This window comes from Petaurus breviceps, unplaced genomic scaffold (genome assembly GCF_028583685.1).
Source record: "Petaurus breviceps papuanus isolate PSGF00001 unplaced genomic scaffold, PetGlider_PUasm1.0 176, whole genome shotgun sequence".
NCBI lineage: Eukaryota > Metazoa > Chordata > Mammalia > Diprotodontia > Petauridae > Petaurus > Petaurus breviceps.
Genome location: NW_027185771.1, coordinates 3780658 through 3794675, shown reverse-complemented (window position 1 = coordinate 3794675; position 14018 = coordinate 3780658). Strand labels below are relative to the sequence as shown.

Here is a 14018-nt window from a genome sequence, read left to right as displayed (position 1 = left end):
AGAGAGAGACACAGAGAGAGAGAGAGAGAGAGAGAGAGAGAGAGAGAGAGAGAGAGAGAGAGAGAGAGAGAGAGAGAATTTACTCATCTCAGGTCTCCTAGTAGAAGTCAAGTCAGGCAAGGATCCCCTAGGGTACATTTGTTCAGGCCCAGAGAAGCCTCTTGAGCATAATGGATGGAATGAAGCAGGCAGGTGCATCCTGCCCACTGTGGGACTTCACAGAATATCATCCCTCTCAGCACAGGAGACATCTTGTCCATTTTAGACGAGGTTAGCCTGACGTGAGAGGTCTCACCTTTCTGTGACAAATGGGAGAGAGAAAGCTTTCTGTCTGGGCTACAGCGGAGCAGGGAGACATTGAACAGGAAGCCCATTCTTGCACCCCCTGATTATCTGCAGCCCCTTTGGCCAGATCTGTGGAGCTCTGTGCACCATCAGTAAGGCTGGGATCAATGCTTCCCCCACCCAGCTCCTCATTAACACCCCACTCAGCCTCACCACCAGCACTGTGAGAGCTGCAGACACAAGCCCTTTGAGAGAAGGGCTCACTGCTGGCTTCTCAGGGTTGGGGCTTATTTTTGCCCACCCTCTCCAGTTAATGAAATAGAAGGGAAGTTAACCGTGCAGGGAGGGACATCTGGAGAAACTGATTCTGAAAAGATGGAGAAGATGGGGGCTGGGAGCTGACCCCAGGCGATTAACACCAGGATGGGATAGCAGAGAGAAGGAAGGAATTCAGGATAGTGGAACAAAAGCAGAAATGGTGCCTGAGCCCCTGGGAAATCGGTCCTAATGCAATAATAAGCACCAAGTCCCAGTGGGGGAGGGAGCTGGGAAATGGAAGTGTTGGGGCAGGACCGGGCTTCCTTCCCACTTCAAACCAGAGGCTCATTCTCAAAGCCCCCTCTTCCCTGGCATAGGGATGTGGTCTATACTAATACAATAAACCATAATTAGTGGCTACTGTGCCAGGCACTGGCAGAGGCATACAAAGTTCAGAAAAGACAAGGTCCCTGTCTTACAGACTAATAGAGGCGCTTACTCTCATAGGCTGAACAGAGTTGATTGGTTATCAGTGGTTCAGGGTCAACCATGAAAGTTCTTCCTCTCTCCCTAGCCAGAACTGGGCTAGGAAACCCAGCTAGACAAGGGAGAAACAAAACTCTTCCTGTCTAACAAGTCTGAGGTCTCTCTGATTGAATAGCTTTCCCTGAGGCTTCCCTGGCTCATTGATCTGAGCACCCCCACCCCCAGCTCAAGAACCCAGGAGTTGGCTTTCTTGAGGACCAAACACACAAGTGCTCTGCCCTAAATGTGAAGGTTTTGGAAAAGGAAAGATCCTTCACTATGAAATAGGGTCTTGCATTGACAGTAGGGTCAATGCAAACAGAAGTTATCATAGGTTTAGAGCTGCAAAGAATTCAGAGTTTATCTAACCCAAGTCCCTCATTTTACTAAAGCAGAAACTGAGTCACAGAGAGGTAAAAGGATTTTCCCAGGGTCACACAGGTATCAAGTGGCAGAACCAGGACTTGAAACCTGAGACTCTGAATTCAGATTCATCACTCTTTCCAATGTTGGGGAGAGCCGTAATAGTCTGGGTTCATGTCATAGCATCCCTGGAAAGGGCCCCCTATCCCCAGGCTGCCCAATTGCCATTCTCTTTGTCCTTAAACAGAACTAAGATCATAAGACTTCCTCCTGCCCTGCCTGGCTGTCCTGTGCTGTCACCAAGAAAGCATTCCCAAGCAATATTTTTCAGCCACAAAACCTTATTCCTGTAGTCCTTGGCCTGCTGGCTGTAAATAAGCAAGTATATGAGCAAAGTACGCAAAGACATTTTTTTTGAGCCCTGGTTCAGTCAGGTCTAGCCCATAGCAAAATTTAGCTTTCTCCCTGGGAGCTGGAAATGCAAAGAACCAAGTTCAAGGACAGCACTGAATGAATAGAGTTGCCAACCTAGTTGCTCAGCCATTTTGCTGATTCCAGAGACATTTAAATTAGAGGACCATCTTGACTACCCTTTTCCCAAATCCAGCACAATCACCCACCCTCTGGTCTATGCAAACAGAAGGAGGAAAAGTTGTGTTTCATGGACCAGAATGCCACACTGGGCATACATCAACTTTGGGCTCTGTGTTGACAAAGATGCTTTCCATCCCCAACTGTCCTCATCCTCTGGGGAGAAGGATGGGTAGCAGATGGATTTCACCAGAGGATTGATTTCTGATAGGAACGTATTAGTTACATTTGTGCCCGTGATGCTGACCTATTTTCTGTGTCCTTTGTGCTGGGGTGGAGGGGGCCAGGGGCCAGTTGGGTTGGCCACTTAGGAACACTGCAGGTTTGCTAAGAGGGAGATGGCCATGAGACTGAACCTAAGACTCACTCCCTAGGGGGTGGTGAGGAAAGGACCATTAGAGGTGAAGATGGAAGAACAACTTTCTGGGTTTCTAAGTGAACAGCATTACAGGAGAGCCAAGTCCAAGGTCTCTGACTCTCCTAAGTTCAGGCTAGAGGGCATCCTCACCCACACCTTCAGCCTCTCAACTCTTACTGCCCTTACACTCAGGACCAGATTCTCGTCTCAGCTATTCATTCATTTCTTCTTGTCTTTCCAATTAGACTAAAAACTCCCTGAGAGCAAGAAGAGTATCCTAGGGTTTTAAGGTCAGTACCAATTATGGGCACAAGAATGAGGCTCCATACCTACTTCATAGGTCCATGGTATTTAGGCAACCACCAGTGAAGGTTTATTGAATGCTTATTAGGAGGCACTTGCACAGAAGGGGGCTTCAAGAACAGCTGGTCCTAGTACAGATGAGGGAACAGAGGTCCAGCAAAGTGAGGCGACTTGTTCAGGATGAGTTCCAACCCAGGCCAATCCTGTGACCCTTTTATTTCACCATGACGCCTGTTGGATGATCGACTCTTCTCTGACTCCCTTACCTTTCCCTGCCCTCCAGTCGAAAGATGGTGCCCTTCCTTCCTCTCCACTCTTGCCAATGTTCTCATCTGAAATGTGCCCCCTTGTTCTTTCCACCTCCCCAACTTTGACCCTTCCTTTAAGAAGTTAGTGACAGTTCCATCTCTGTGCAAAGCTTTCCTTGACTAGGCCAAGACACAATGACCCATCTGAATTCCTAAAGCACCCATAATACAAAATCTAGAGCTTAAGTCTCTACTGCTTTCATTTTGTAGGGGTTTTTTTTTCATGTGTTGAGAAACACTTATAAAATATCTGCTACATGGAAGGTGCCGTGCTAAGTACTGGAAATACAAAAATGGGGGAAAATGACACAGCCCTGCCTTCAGAGAGTTTATAGTCTAATGGAGAGGTTATGACAGGTTCACAAATTAAATAGACACAGGGTAGAACATGATAAGGGCAAAGGAGAGATCCAGACAAAATGCACTAAAGAAACTTGATGAAGGAAAGATCACTTTCTTTTCTATGCAGCTAGATTTTGTTGAGGTAGGGACAATGCCTTCTACTTTCCTGTATTCCCTACAATGCCTAGAGAACAGTGTGTACTTATCAAATCCTTTGTTGGTTTGACATATGGGGGGTCAACTGTAATTAGACCATAGGGTGTCCAGCTGGCTGTCCTTTCCATCACTTGGAAAGACTCCAACAGAGTCTCAAACGCAACCTTTGCCCGTGGTAGTAATCTGGGGCCATGAAAGAATGGGGGGTGATGAATAGCCTTTCAAGACTGGTCTTGCTCTTTCTATGTCTACTGCTCGTCAATCTAAATGCCCTCTTCCAGGCAACATGATCCTGTGAAACGACTGCCACAGGGCAGTCATCTGAGGGATGCAAGTGGTACAGAGGGTAGGATTGGGCTTGAGAGAACTGCCTCAGACACATACAAGCTATGTGACCCTGACCATGTCACTGCACCTCAACCTCAGTTTCCCCATCTGTAAAAAAAATAGTGGGGTGGCTAGGTGGTGCAGTGAATAGAGCACCGGCCCTGGAGTCAGGAGGACCTAAGTTCAAATCTGGCCTCAGACACTTGATACACTTACTAGCCATGTGACTTTGGGCAAGTCACTTAACCCTAATTGCCCTCCAAAAGGAAAAAAAAATAGGGATGATAATGGCACCTAATTCACAGGGTTATTATGAGGATCAGATAAGATAACCTAAGTAAAGTACTTTATAAGCTTCAATGTGCTAGCCATTGTTATAAAATATGGACTTGAGGCACTGTAGGAAGGCATAAGGGGAATTGGGAATTTTGACTCATGCCCACACTCCAGTAACCATAGCTCTCCCACTCCTCCGCCCTTGGGCTCTAGAGAAAGCTACTTTTCAGTTATATTCCAGGGACACAGTGAAGCTGAAAAGAATTTCTAACCATAGCCTCTCTCCCATCACCTCAAACTATCTGGGGGCTTTATGGGGTGTGCCAACCTCTTCCCGGTGATGGTGCTTCATCTTTTACCTATGGAGCCATCCAGACCTGAATCCAAGCTTCTGACAGTGAGAGACTGAACACTCCTGGGAAGCTGAGGCTAAGGGTTCCTAAACCCACCTAAATCAGAGGGCTCTTTTTAAGTCACAGAAGCTTCCACCCTCCCACCCACACACTTCAGAACATGCCAGTGGACTGCCTAATGGTAGAACAGCCAAAGTTAGATTGGGCATGGGGGAGGGCACACAGATGCATCATGGATGATGGTAAGCTACTGGGGTCTGAAGTAGTTGATCAGTAGTAAGTTTGGGAGGGAAGATGGACTAAGCTTTTGTGTGAGGAGCATTCTTCTGCACCTTCCGGACTCCTCAGAAGGCCAGATGGGCTAGGGTGGTCAGGCCTCTTTCAGCCTCACTGTGGGAGCTGCAGGGCCCCAGCTTTTTTCCTGGGACTTAAGGCCACTGAGCCCCACCCTGTGCTCATGCAGTTCCCCTAGGACAAACACAGGGGAAAGCAGCATTCACCCTTCAGGCATGCTTGATCCCACAAGTCTCCCTACATGCTCTGAAGGCCCAAATGCAAGCAAATTCCTGGTACTCAAGGTCCAGCCAGGGCCTTTCCCCTTAGCTTCTGAGAGTCTCTTACCAGCCTGTCAATATGGTTTCTAAGCAGCTAATGTGCTCCAGAGCTTGCTTCATTTCCCTCACCCTCTCCTCTTCCCCAGGGCTTTTTGCTCTGCTCTGTCGAGTTGAAAATAAAACAGCAGAGCAGGGAAGGGAGGCTGTCAATTTTGGCAGCTTTGCCCAGCAGACCTTGAAGGGCCCTGACATGGAAGTGGTCCTTCTTGTAAGGGTCTCTCATTCAACCCAGCCAAGCTCTTACTTGCCCAGCCTTCCTCATACTGAGCACCAAACAGAGAGCCATCAAAGCAGATTTGGTTTAGCTTGTGGATTCCATAATGAACACCCTGGAGATGGGGAGAAGGCTACAGGCACCAGGTAAATCTGGGGTATCAAGATCACTGCTCTGCCCTGAACTTTGCCCCGAAATTTTGCCTAGGTCTTGCCTCCTTACTGCAAGAGGTTGGGAGAGTCCCTGGAAGTTCCTGGTTGATTGACTGAAGTTACAGCAGGATTGATCAGGGCCTCACTCAGATTCCCCTAGTCCGAAGTGACTGCCTGGAAAGCATCACTATCTCATGTCTTGAGATTCAGCTGGGCTGCCATAGTTAGACACGGGTTAATTTCACAACTCGGAGTCTTTGGGGGTTGATTCAGTGACAGCATGACAAGGAAGCCCGGGGCAGACATACCTAGAGGCAAATGGCATTGTCCTTGGAAACAGGCTACTGACCACACTTCCCAGTCATCCTCCCCACCCACCAAGGGCTGGAAAACTCAAGCTACCTAGCATGGGAGCCCTGTTCGGAGTCCTCTCAAGGATGGGTGGGTCACAAGCCTTTACGCCCCTGCATGGGAATGAATGAATGCAGAGGAACGGCAATGGGCTGGCCGGAGAAAAGCCCTGGGGGTAAGAAACCCCATCGTTGGACCATCGGAGAGGGATGAGGGAGGCTCTACCCTGCTCCGGCCCCACCGAACCACGGGCTTTGGGATCCCCGAAGCACAGTTGCTGGTTCTGTACGAGTTGCCTCGCAAAGGCAGAACTTTTAGAAGCTGCGGGTGATACCTCTGGCAGGGAACCCCGAGCCGGAGCCGTTTCCCTGCAGAGTATCAGAACCGCTGGCCCGCGGTACCCAAGCAAGCACCCGCGGCAGAGAGTGCGGGAGCCCGACGCACTCACCTAGGATGCCGGCCCCGTCTTGAGCCTCCATTCGGCCGGCCTGTGTGGGTCTCGGTTCCGCCCCTCGGCTCTAACTCAGAGGCAGGAGGAGGACAGGGCGGCGGCAGCGGCGACGGCGGCGGCGGCTTTAGCCTCCTCCCTCGGGCGGCCGGCCCCAGCCTCCGCGTCCCTGCAGCAGGCAGCGACTGCGCCAGCGGCAGGAGCGCACATCGCCGTGCCAAAAGAGACGGTGCGCGGCCGGCCGATCACTCGCCGGCTCCTCCGCCGCAAAGTAAGCATCGCATTGCAAATGAGCTAGGCGGGGTGCGGGCAGAGGGAGCCAGAGCTCGCGAGCCAGAGCGAGGGAGAGACACACTGCGGAGAGGACAGGAGAGGGAAGAGAGAAGAGGCGCCGGGAGGGAGAGAGAAAGTGAGAGAGGGAAGGGGGTGTGCGTGTGTGGGTCTGGGTGCGCGCGCGCGCGCGCCGGTCTGGGTGCGCGCGGGAGACAGCCACGCTGGCAGGCTGCCCGGGCGGAGGGCGGAGGGGACAGCGGCGGAGTACCGAGGGCCCCACCCCTTGTAGCTAGGACGAGTGTAACCTGTTCCCCCGGGGAAGACGAGGGAGAGCTCTCTCGGCCCCTGGAGACAGGTGGCGGCTGGATGCGGAGAGGCCCGAAGCGCTGGCCCCGTTGCCCTCCTCTCTGCTGGCGAGCGCTAAAGAGACCAGACAAGCTGCCTGGCAATAGAGGGGATGTATGCCCAAGCAGCACAGGCAGGTTGGCTCACTGCAGCGGGACCCCGGGCCCTAAGATCACGGGGCGCTTCTCAACTGTTTTGCAGCCCCCACCCACCTTTGCAGTTCTCCCAGGGCCACCTTCACAGTTCCTAGCTTGGCTCATTCCGCTCTGGCTTCCCCTCCTTACAATTCTCGTCCTCCTCTCCTCCCTATCCCCTTTCACCCCGTTTTCTTTGTTTTCGTATACAGAATGCAGTTGTGTGGCCGGCTTGGACGGTCCGGACTACTCTTGGGTGGCAGGCAGCAGATCGTGGGGGACAGGCAGAAGACTATGGCTGCCCTCGTGGTCTGTTTGGGCCCATGCTTCAGGCTGCACTGGCAGAGACTGCTGAGGGAAAAGGAGTATGGGGTGGGGGGGCCAGGGGGCAGGTACCAGGCGGAACTGGAGCAGGAAATAGGAAAAACGCACAGGGAAACCTGGCATGGATCGACAGGATGCAAGAACTATTAGGAGGGCTGTCCCCCCCCCCAGCCCCTACTTAGAGCCCAAAACTATGGGCTCTGGGCGCTGCCACCTCTAGTGCCAGTCACTCAGTTGTTACATGTTTCATAACACTCACTGGAAAGACTGCGTGATTCTGTCACGCCTTGGATGAAAATGGGAGCAAGAAAGGATATTATGTTTTCTTTCTGGTGATTATGTACGATGCAAAGTGGAATGGAGAGAGTGTGAGAGACAGACAAACACACAGATGGACAGATGATAGAGATAGACAGAAATGGATGAATGGATGGATAGATAGACAGATAGACAGAATCTAGCATGTGCCACACACTGTGCTGTATAGGATTCCAAGTCTGAGAACTTGGTTTTAGGCTGATCACCACTATGCCCTAGTTCAGTCACTATGGTCAAATTACCCTTTCGGAGCCTCAGTTTTCTCATCTATAAATGGGATAATAGTGCCTGCCCTACCTAGGAAGTTGCAAAGAGGCAAATATAGACTTGAATTCAGGAAAAATTTCCTAACAATTAGAACTTCCCTAAGTGGAATGGGCTGCCCAGAAAGATGGTAGGTTTCCTCTCCTTGAAGGTCTTTATTGTGCAGATTCCTTCTGTGTACAGGCTGAGTCTAGCTGTTCTCTGAGGTCAATTCCAAACTCCAGTTTTATAATACTATGAATGTTCTAATATACACCCCTTCTTCCTCCCAGTGCTTTCTTGAGAATATCCCCTAGGGCAGAATTACTGTGGTTTTCCTTTGAGTAAAGGTCATGTCAGAGAGCAAGGTCCTTCGGGGAAACTACAGAGCTTGATGTGAAATGAGGACAAGTTAGAAGGGAATAGAAGAGCAAAGAAGCATATTCTAGATCTCCTGAAATCCAGATCTAGTTCTAGAAACATCCTTCAGCATCTTCCTAGGTGGAATCAGGGTCTAACGGCAAATCCCTGTGAACTGGACTGGCTGTTGGCAAGCTGCTTTTCCTTCTTTGCACATATCTCTGCATGTTCCCTTACTATACCTCCTCCCCTTTTCTTCCCTCATGAGGTCACTCTTGACATTTATTTTATTTTAATTTGATTTCACTGGGATACAGATGTTAGGCTACACCCAATGTGCACCACACCCACACACCAGGAAGGTCATGACTGTTGCTAGCAACATTCCCAAAGAGAACCGCACAACAGGTGATCTTTAGGACTGGGGTTCAACTACCCAACTAGACTCTGGATGAATCATCTCAGGTTTTCCCAAGCCTTCTACAAAAGGCGGGAGCTTTTGACCAGATCTCCTTGGAACCTTTCTATGGTTCTGAAATTGTGCATCAGCTGGATGGATGTGGCCAGGAAGGAGCCTTACATTTTATAGGTAACATACCCCTTGTTTACCTGGGTGCTGCTGTAGCAACAAAATTAAGGAAAATCTAGCATTTCTGAAACTTCCTAACTTCTATCTCCTCAGCCTGGAATGTAATCCCTCTTTTTCATTACATTAGATTAGATTTTGTATCTTCCCTTCTTCAAGGTTCAGCTCAGGTCCCATCTCTTCCACAAATCGTTCCTTGACCACATTTCACTTTCACCTCTCTGAGATGTTGATGCCTTCTTCAGCCTCAAATTATTTGTGTACAGAGTGTATTTCTCAGTAGACTAAAAGCTCCCTGAGGACAGAGAATGGTTCATTTTTGTCCTTGAATCCCCAGTTCCTTGCATAGAGTAGGTATTTTTAATACATGTTTGTTGACCTGAATTTTTGAATAAAGGAGGAAAACTAGCCACTGTAGGAAGTTCCAGCTCCCGAGATGCTTGAGGTAGCCCAGAAACAACTGCCGGGCTATCACAGTTGGGAAGGATGGAAAGGGCTGGGTCTCAGTTTCTCTGAGTCTAAAGAAGCCCAAAGGTAGGCTCTTACCTCCCTTCCTAGATTTATTTGGTTGACTCAATAAAACAAATATTTGTTGAGTGTGTTATGTGCAAAGGCCTGGGCCAGGTTCTAAAGACATAAAAATGACATAAAACACACAAAAAAACTAATAGTCTAGTGTTTGCTAAAACATGCTTGCATGTGTGTGTGTGTGTTGTGATTATTTCAGTACCCAAAGGGCCGATCATTTCATCAGTGTCGGCACTCCTTCCACCAGCTCAAAGCCCAGCCTCTCTCTAGTTTAGTAGAAAGGTCCTAAAATTCCCCTTCTGTGCCCCTAAAATTCATACTTCTATAACCAACCTGGTGACGAATATTTAGCTAGTTTGGTTCTTGGACAATAGACTCAGTCGATTACAGTACAGTAAAACCCTTCTAGGCTGACAAGACCTGCCAGGATTTACCCTTGCACAACCTAGCCTTCAAGGACCCAAGGGTCACTTCCACGTTATGATAACGTATCACAACAGGAACTAGTTAATCTGTGGATAGAGCACTGGACCTGGACTCAGGAAGACATGAGTTCAAGTGAGGCTTTATACATTTACTAGCTGTGTGACCCTGGGCAAGTCATGTAACCTCTGACTGCCTCAGTTGCCTCATCTGTAAAATGGGGATGATAACACCACCCAGGGTTATTGTGAGGATAAAATGAAATATGTGTAAAGCCCTTTGTAACTCTTAAAGCACTGTATAAATGCTACCTGTTATTATTATTACAAGAGTTCTCAAGTGAAGTGTGCATGGCATTCATTCATTCTTTCTATATGATTGTGTTGTCATTGAGGATAGAGATCATGGCATATTCATCTTTGTATCAACAGGCAAAAAAAAAGGGGGGGGGGGTGGAGTGGATGAAAGATATTCCAAACACAGGAAACCATCACTCTCCTACTTTGACACCAGCCTTGACTTTGCTGCATTGGGTTTCATCACATATTCCCTCCTGACCTGATCTATATACCAGTATGAGTATCCTGCTTTCCCCACTCTCAGTACCTTACCAATTCTTTTACTAGGACATTAAGTGGAGCCTAAGAGATTATGGTCACAAAAGCCCAGAATGGGAGAGGGATCGAGCAGTTTTCTTCTGTGTCAGAAACTAAGCCAACCAGAGGGCCTCAGCTAAGGAATTGATGATGAGGGTGGCAAGTCTGGCCTGAGGGATCAAGAGACAAGCTAACCCATTCTGTGCACCTTTATTTCATTCATGATCTCTCTTAGTGAGATTAAAAAAATCTTTGTGGGGTATTCTTACCACATAAGTTAGGTATGTTATAAATGTATCCTGATTTGAATTGAAGGAGGGACATTTGGTATTTATCTGGATTTCTGGATACTAATGTGTGAGCATCCCAGTTCTATTCCAAATAAAATTTCCTGATCCCTACAAGTGTGAATAGAGTATCTTCTTTAACATTCTGAACCAAAATCCAATAGGAAAAGCAGAGAAGTCCCTGTGGGATCCCTGTCTCGATCCAAGGGGAGTCTCAGAGCTAGGCTTGCCTAAGCGCCTTGATATATTAATCTCTATAATCCACGTTGATATGAACAAAATAAACCTCTCCAACTGTTCTGTGATAACATTAATTCAGAACCCTAGCTATCCTGAAGCTGAAGAGTCACTTACCATAGGATGAGCAGGGGGGGTTGTTTTTCTTTGTCCTTATCATTTAAATAGGGACTCCGAGGCAGTTTTTTTGAAACAAAAGGCCAATTCTTTGTACATCAGTCTCAAAGCACCTAACACATTGTGGATGCTAAGTCAGTGTTAAATAATAATAATAATTAGCTCCCTGAGATTTCCAGCTGCACCATGTCTCCTGCCACCAGTCCTCTAGAGAGAGGGAGCTACTCCTTTTACCATGCCAAGTACACTCTGGCATCCAGAAGTTGGCACAGTGACGGCCCCTTGTTTGCTTTGGGCTTCTGACTGCATAAGACATGGTGACACCATCAGGCATCACAAAGACCAAGTTGCCCCTTATAAATGAATCATTACTCCTTAAAAGGGGACCCATCAGGATGTAACTGCATGAATCAAGGCAGTTTGACTGGTGTAGCCCTTCCAAGGACCTACTCCTCCTCCTCCCTGAGGCTAGGCTTCCAGATCAACCAATGATTGGAAGGGAGACCAGAAGACCTCTTCTTAGATCCATCACATTCACTTACCAAGGCCCAACTTTAATTTGGTAACCCTGCTCTAAACAAATGCATCTCTCTGAGCAAACACTACAGGGCTACCAGCCCCAACTCTCCTGGTGGTGAAGCCTAATGCTTTGTCCAAAGCGCTTCTTTTATGATTCAGTAGCAAGACCAACAGAATCAGAAGATCTGGGTCCAAGCCATGGTTGAAGAACACGCCAAAGAAGATTGCAAATGGTGTGTACACACACTTGCCTATTGCTTATGAGAGTCATTTGGTTTGTGTTGAGATCCATGAAGCTGGCATGCTGCATTTCTCTGTGACATATACAGTGTGTATCTGCTCCTGGAGTCCTGAAGATCTGGGTTCATATCCTGCCTCTGACACTTCCTAACTATGTCATCATGGGCAAGTCACTTACTCTAATTTACAGATGGGGTTACTTGGGTGGAGGGAGTTCCTACCACTGGTAAAATCATAGATCTGGCATGTCAGTCAGTCAATCCTAACAAGCATTTATTAAGGACATACTATGTGCCAGGCACCATGCTAAGTATTGAGGTACAAAGAAAGGCAAAAAGCATTTCCTTCTCTCAAAGGGCTCATGATATAATGGGGGAGACAACATACAAGCCACTTGTGTACAGGCAAACTATATAAAAGGCAAATTGAAGGATAAATTGGAGATAATCATCAGAAGATATCCACCCTAGTTTAAGGGGGGATCAGGAAAGATTTCTTATAGAAGGAAGGATTTTAGGTGGGACTTGAAGGAAGTCAGAGAAGCCAGGAGATGGAGAGAATTCAATGCAAGAGGGACAGCTGGTAAAAAAAAAATGCATTGAGTTGGGAAATGGAACAACTTGTTTAAGGAACAGCAAGAAAGCTAGTGTCTCGATCACAGGGAACGTGGGGAATGAGTAAGGTGTTAAGGTATAAAAAGTCTGGAAAGGTGGGAGGAAGTCAGTTTGTGAAGGGCTCTGAATGCCAAAAGTTTTTACATTTGATCCTGAAGGTTGATAGTCACTGGAGTTTATACTCACTTGAAGCTTACAATCTAATGAGTGAGACAAGATGTATACAATATGTACAAACAAGCCATAGACAGGATAAATTGTAGCTAATGGTCAGAAGGAAGTCATTAGCATTAAAGGGAATCCAAAAGGCCTTGCCTTGGGAGGTGGGATTTTATCTGGGTCTTGAGGAAGCCAGGGAAGCCAGGACAAAGGTGAAAGGAGGGAAAGCAATCTAGGCATGGGGGACAGTCTAGAAAAATGCCCTGAGTTGGGAATGGGGGGAGGTATGTCCCATCTATAGCCCAGGAGTGCTAAAGGGATTTGACATGAGCTTTGGAAATGGAGCTTTCTAGTGAGTAAAAGGTCAGAATTAAGATGTGTAAGCTGCAAAGCATCACATGCCAACTCCATGGTTGGTACACTGTAATGGAAAGAGAAGAAACCACCCACTGAGAAAAGTTTATCCTGCCTCACCCAAGCGAGCTACCAGAACAGTTTGGAGCTTATTAAGGGTCAACATGATATCAGTTTGCTGACGTCTCCAGATTGGTGGCATTTGCCTTCTGGGCCATCCCTGCTGGGCTATCCTTTTGACAGCTGGTAGAATGAGGGTACCTTTGGGCCTGATACCAGGGAAAGAGAATTTCTGATTTAAAATCTGGGCCAGACACCAGAAGCAAGGAAAGAGAATTTCTGATTTCAAGTATCAGGGGAGACTAATTAGAGGTGATGAGAATATGCTGGCCTTTTTTTTTTTAAGACACATATAGACCCCCTTACTCAGATGTTACAGACGGTCTTCTGGCTCTTTCCATCATCTCTCTGATTTAATGCTGTGACAGCCGAAGGCACGAATCTTCAAAGAACAAGCAGGGTTATATATCATCTCATTTTGTTCTGGAGAAAAAAAAGCAGATCCTTGTCTCAGTGTTCAAGTTATATAACAGGCAGCTGGCTGCAGGTGAGCAGAGCCAAGACTTTAGATCTAATTTGGGGAATCATCTCTGGCCTGTCATCATTTATAATATGGCTGGGGCTAACCAACCTAAGGAGAATGGTGCAAACTAGTACACAAAATGCTAGGGATCCTCAAGTGTAATTAGCCCTCTAGACAGGCACTGAGGCATATGTGTAAAGGCAATTTTGGAGCAGAAGGATTATTATTAGAGCTAGAGAGTCAGAGGCCCTGGATTTGAGTCTTGCCTTTGTCACTTATTAGCTGTGTGACATTGGGCAAGTCACTTAAATTCTCTGAGCCTCGGTTTCCTCTTCTGTAAATTGGTAAAGGCAACATGGGGTAGTGGAAAGAGCTCTGTATTTTCAGTCAGAAGTTTGGGGTTTGAATCCTAGTTCTGCTACTAACTACCGTGTTTCCCCGATAATAAGACCTATCCCAAAAATAAGCCCTCCCCTTACTGTGTAAGATTCCTCTAAAATAAGCCCTATTGAGATTGCTACTGTAGTGAAGGTGATCCCCTGCGCTACACGCTA

At 47.5% G+C, this 14018-nt stretch overlaps 1 protein-coding gene across 1 annotated transcript in view; it reads right to left on the bottom strand.

Annotated features, from left to right (window-relative positions):
- DBNDD1 (dysbindin domain containing 1) overlaps positions 1 to 6674 on the bottom strand; it is a 21436-nt gene extending 14762 nt beyond the window's left edge. Inside the window, exon 1 of the mRNA XM_069085508.1 lies at positions 6225 to 6674. Coding sequence (XP_068941609.1) covers positions 6225 to 6255 — 31 coding nt within the window. The 5' untranslated portion in view covers positions 6256 to 6674. The remainder of the gene's footprint in view (positions 1 to 6224) is intronic.
- Positions 6675 to 14018: the final 7344 nt, after the last annotated feature.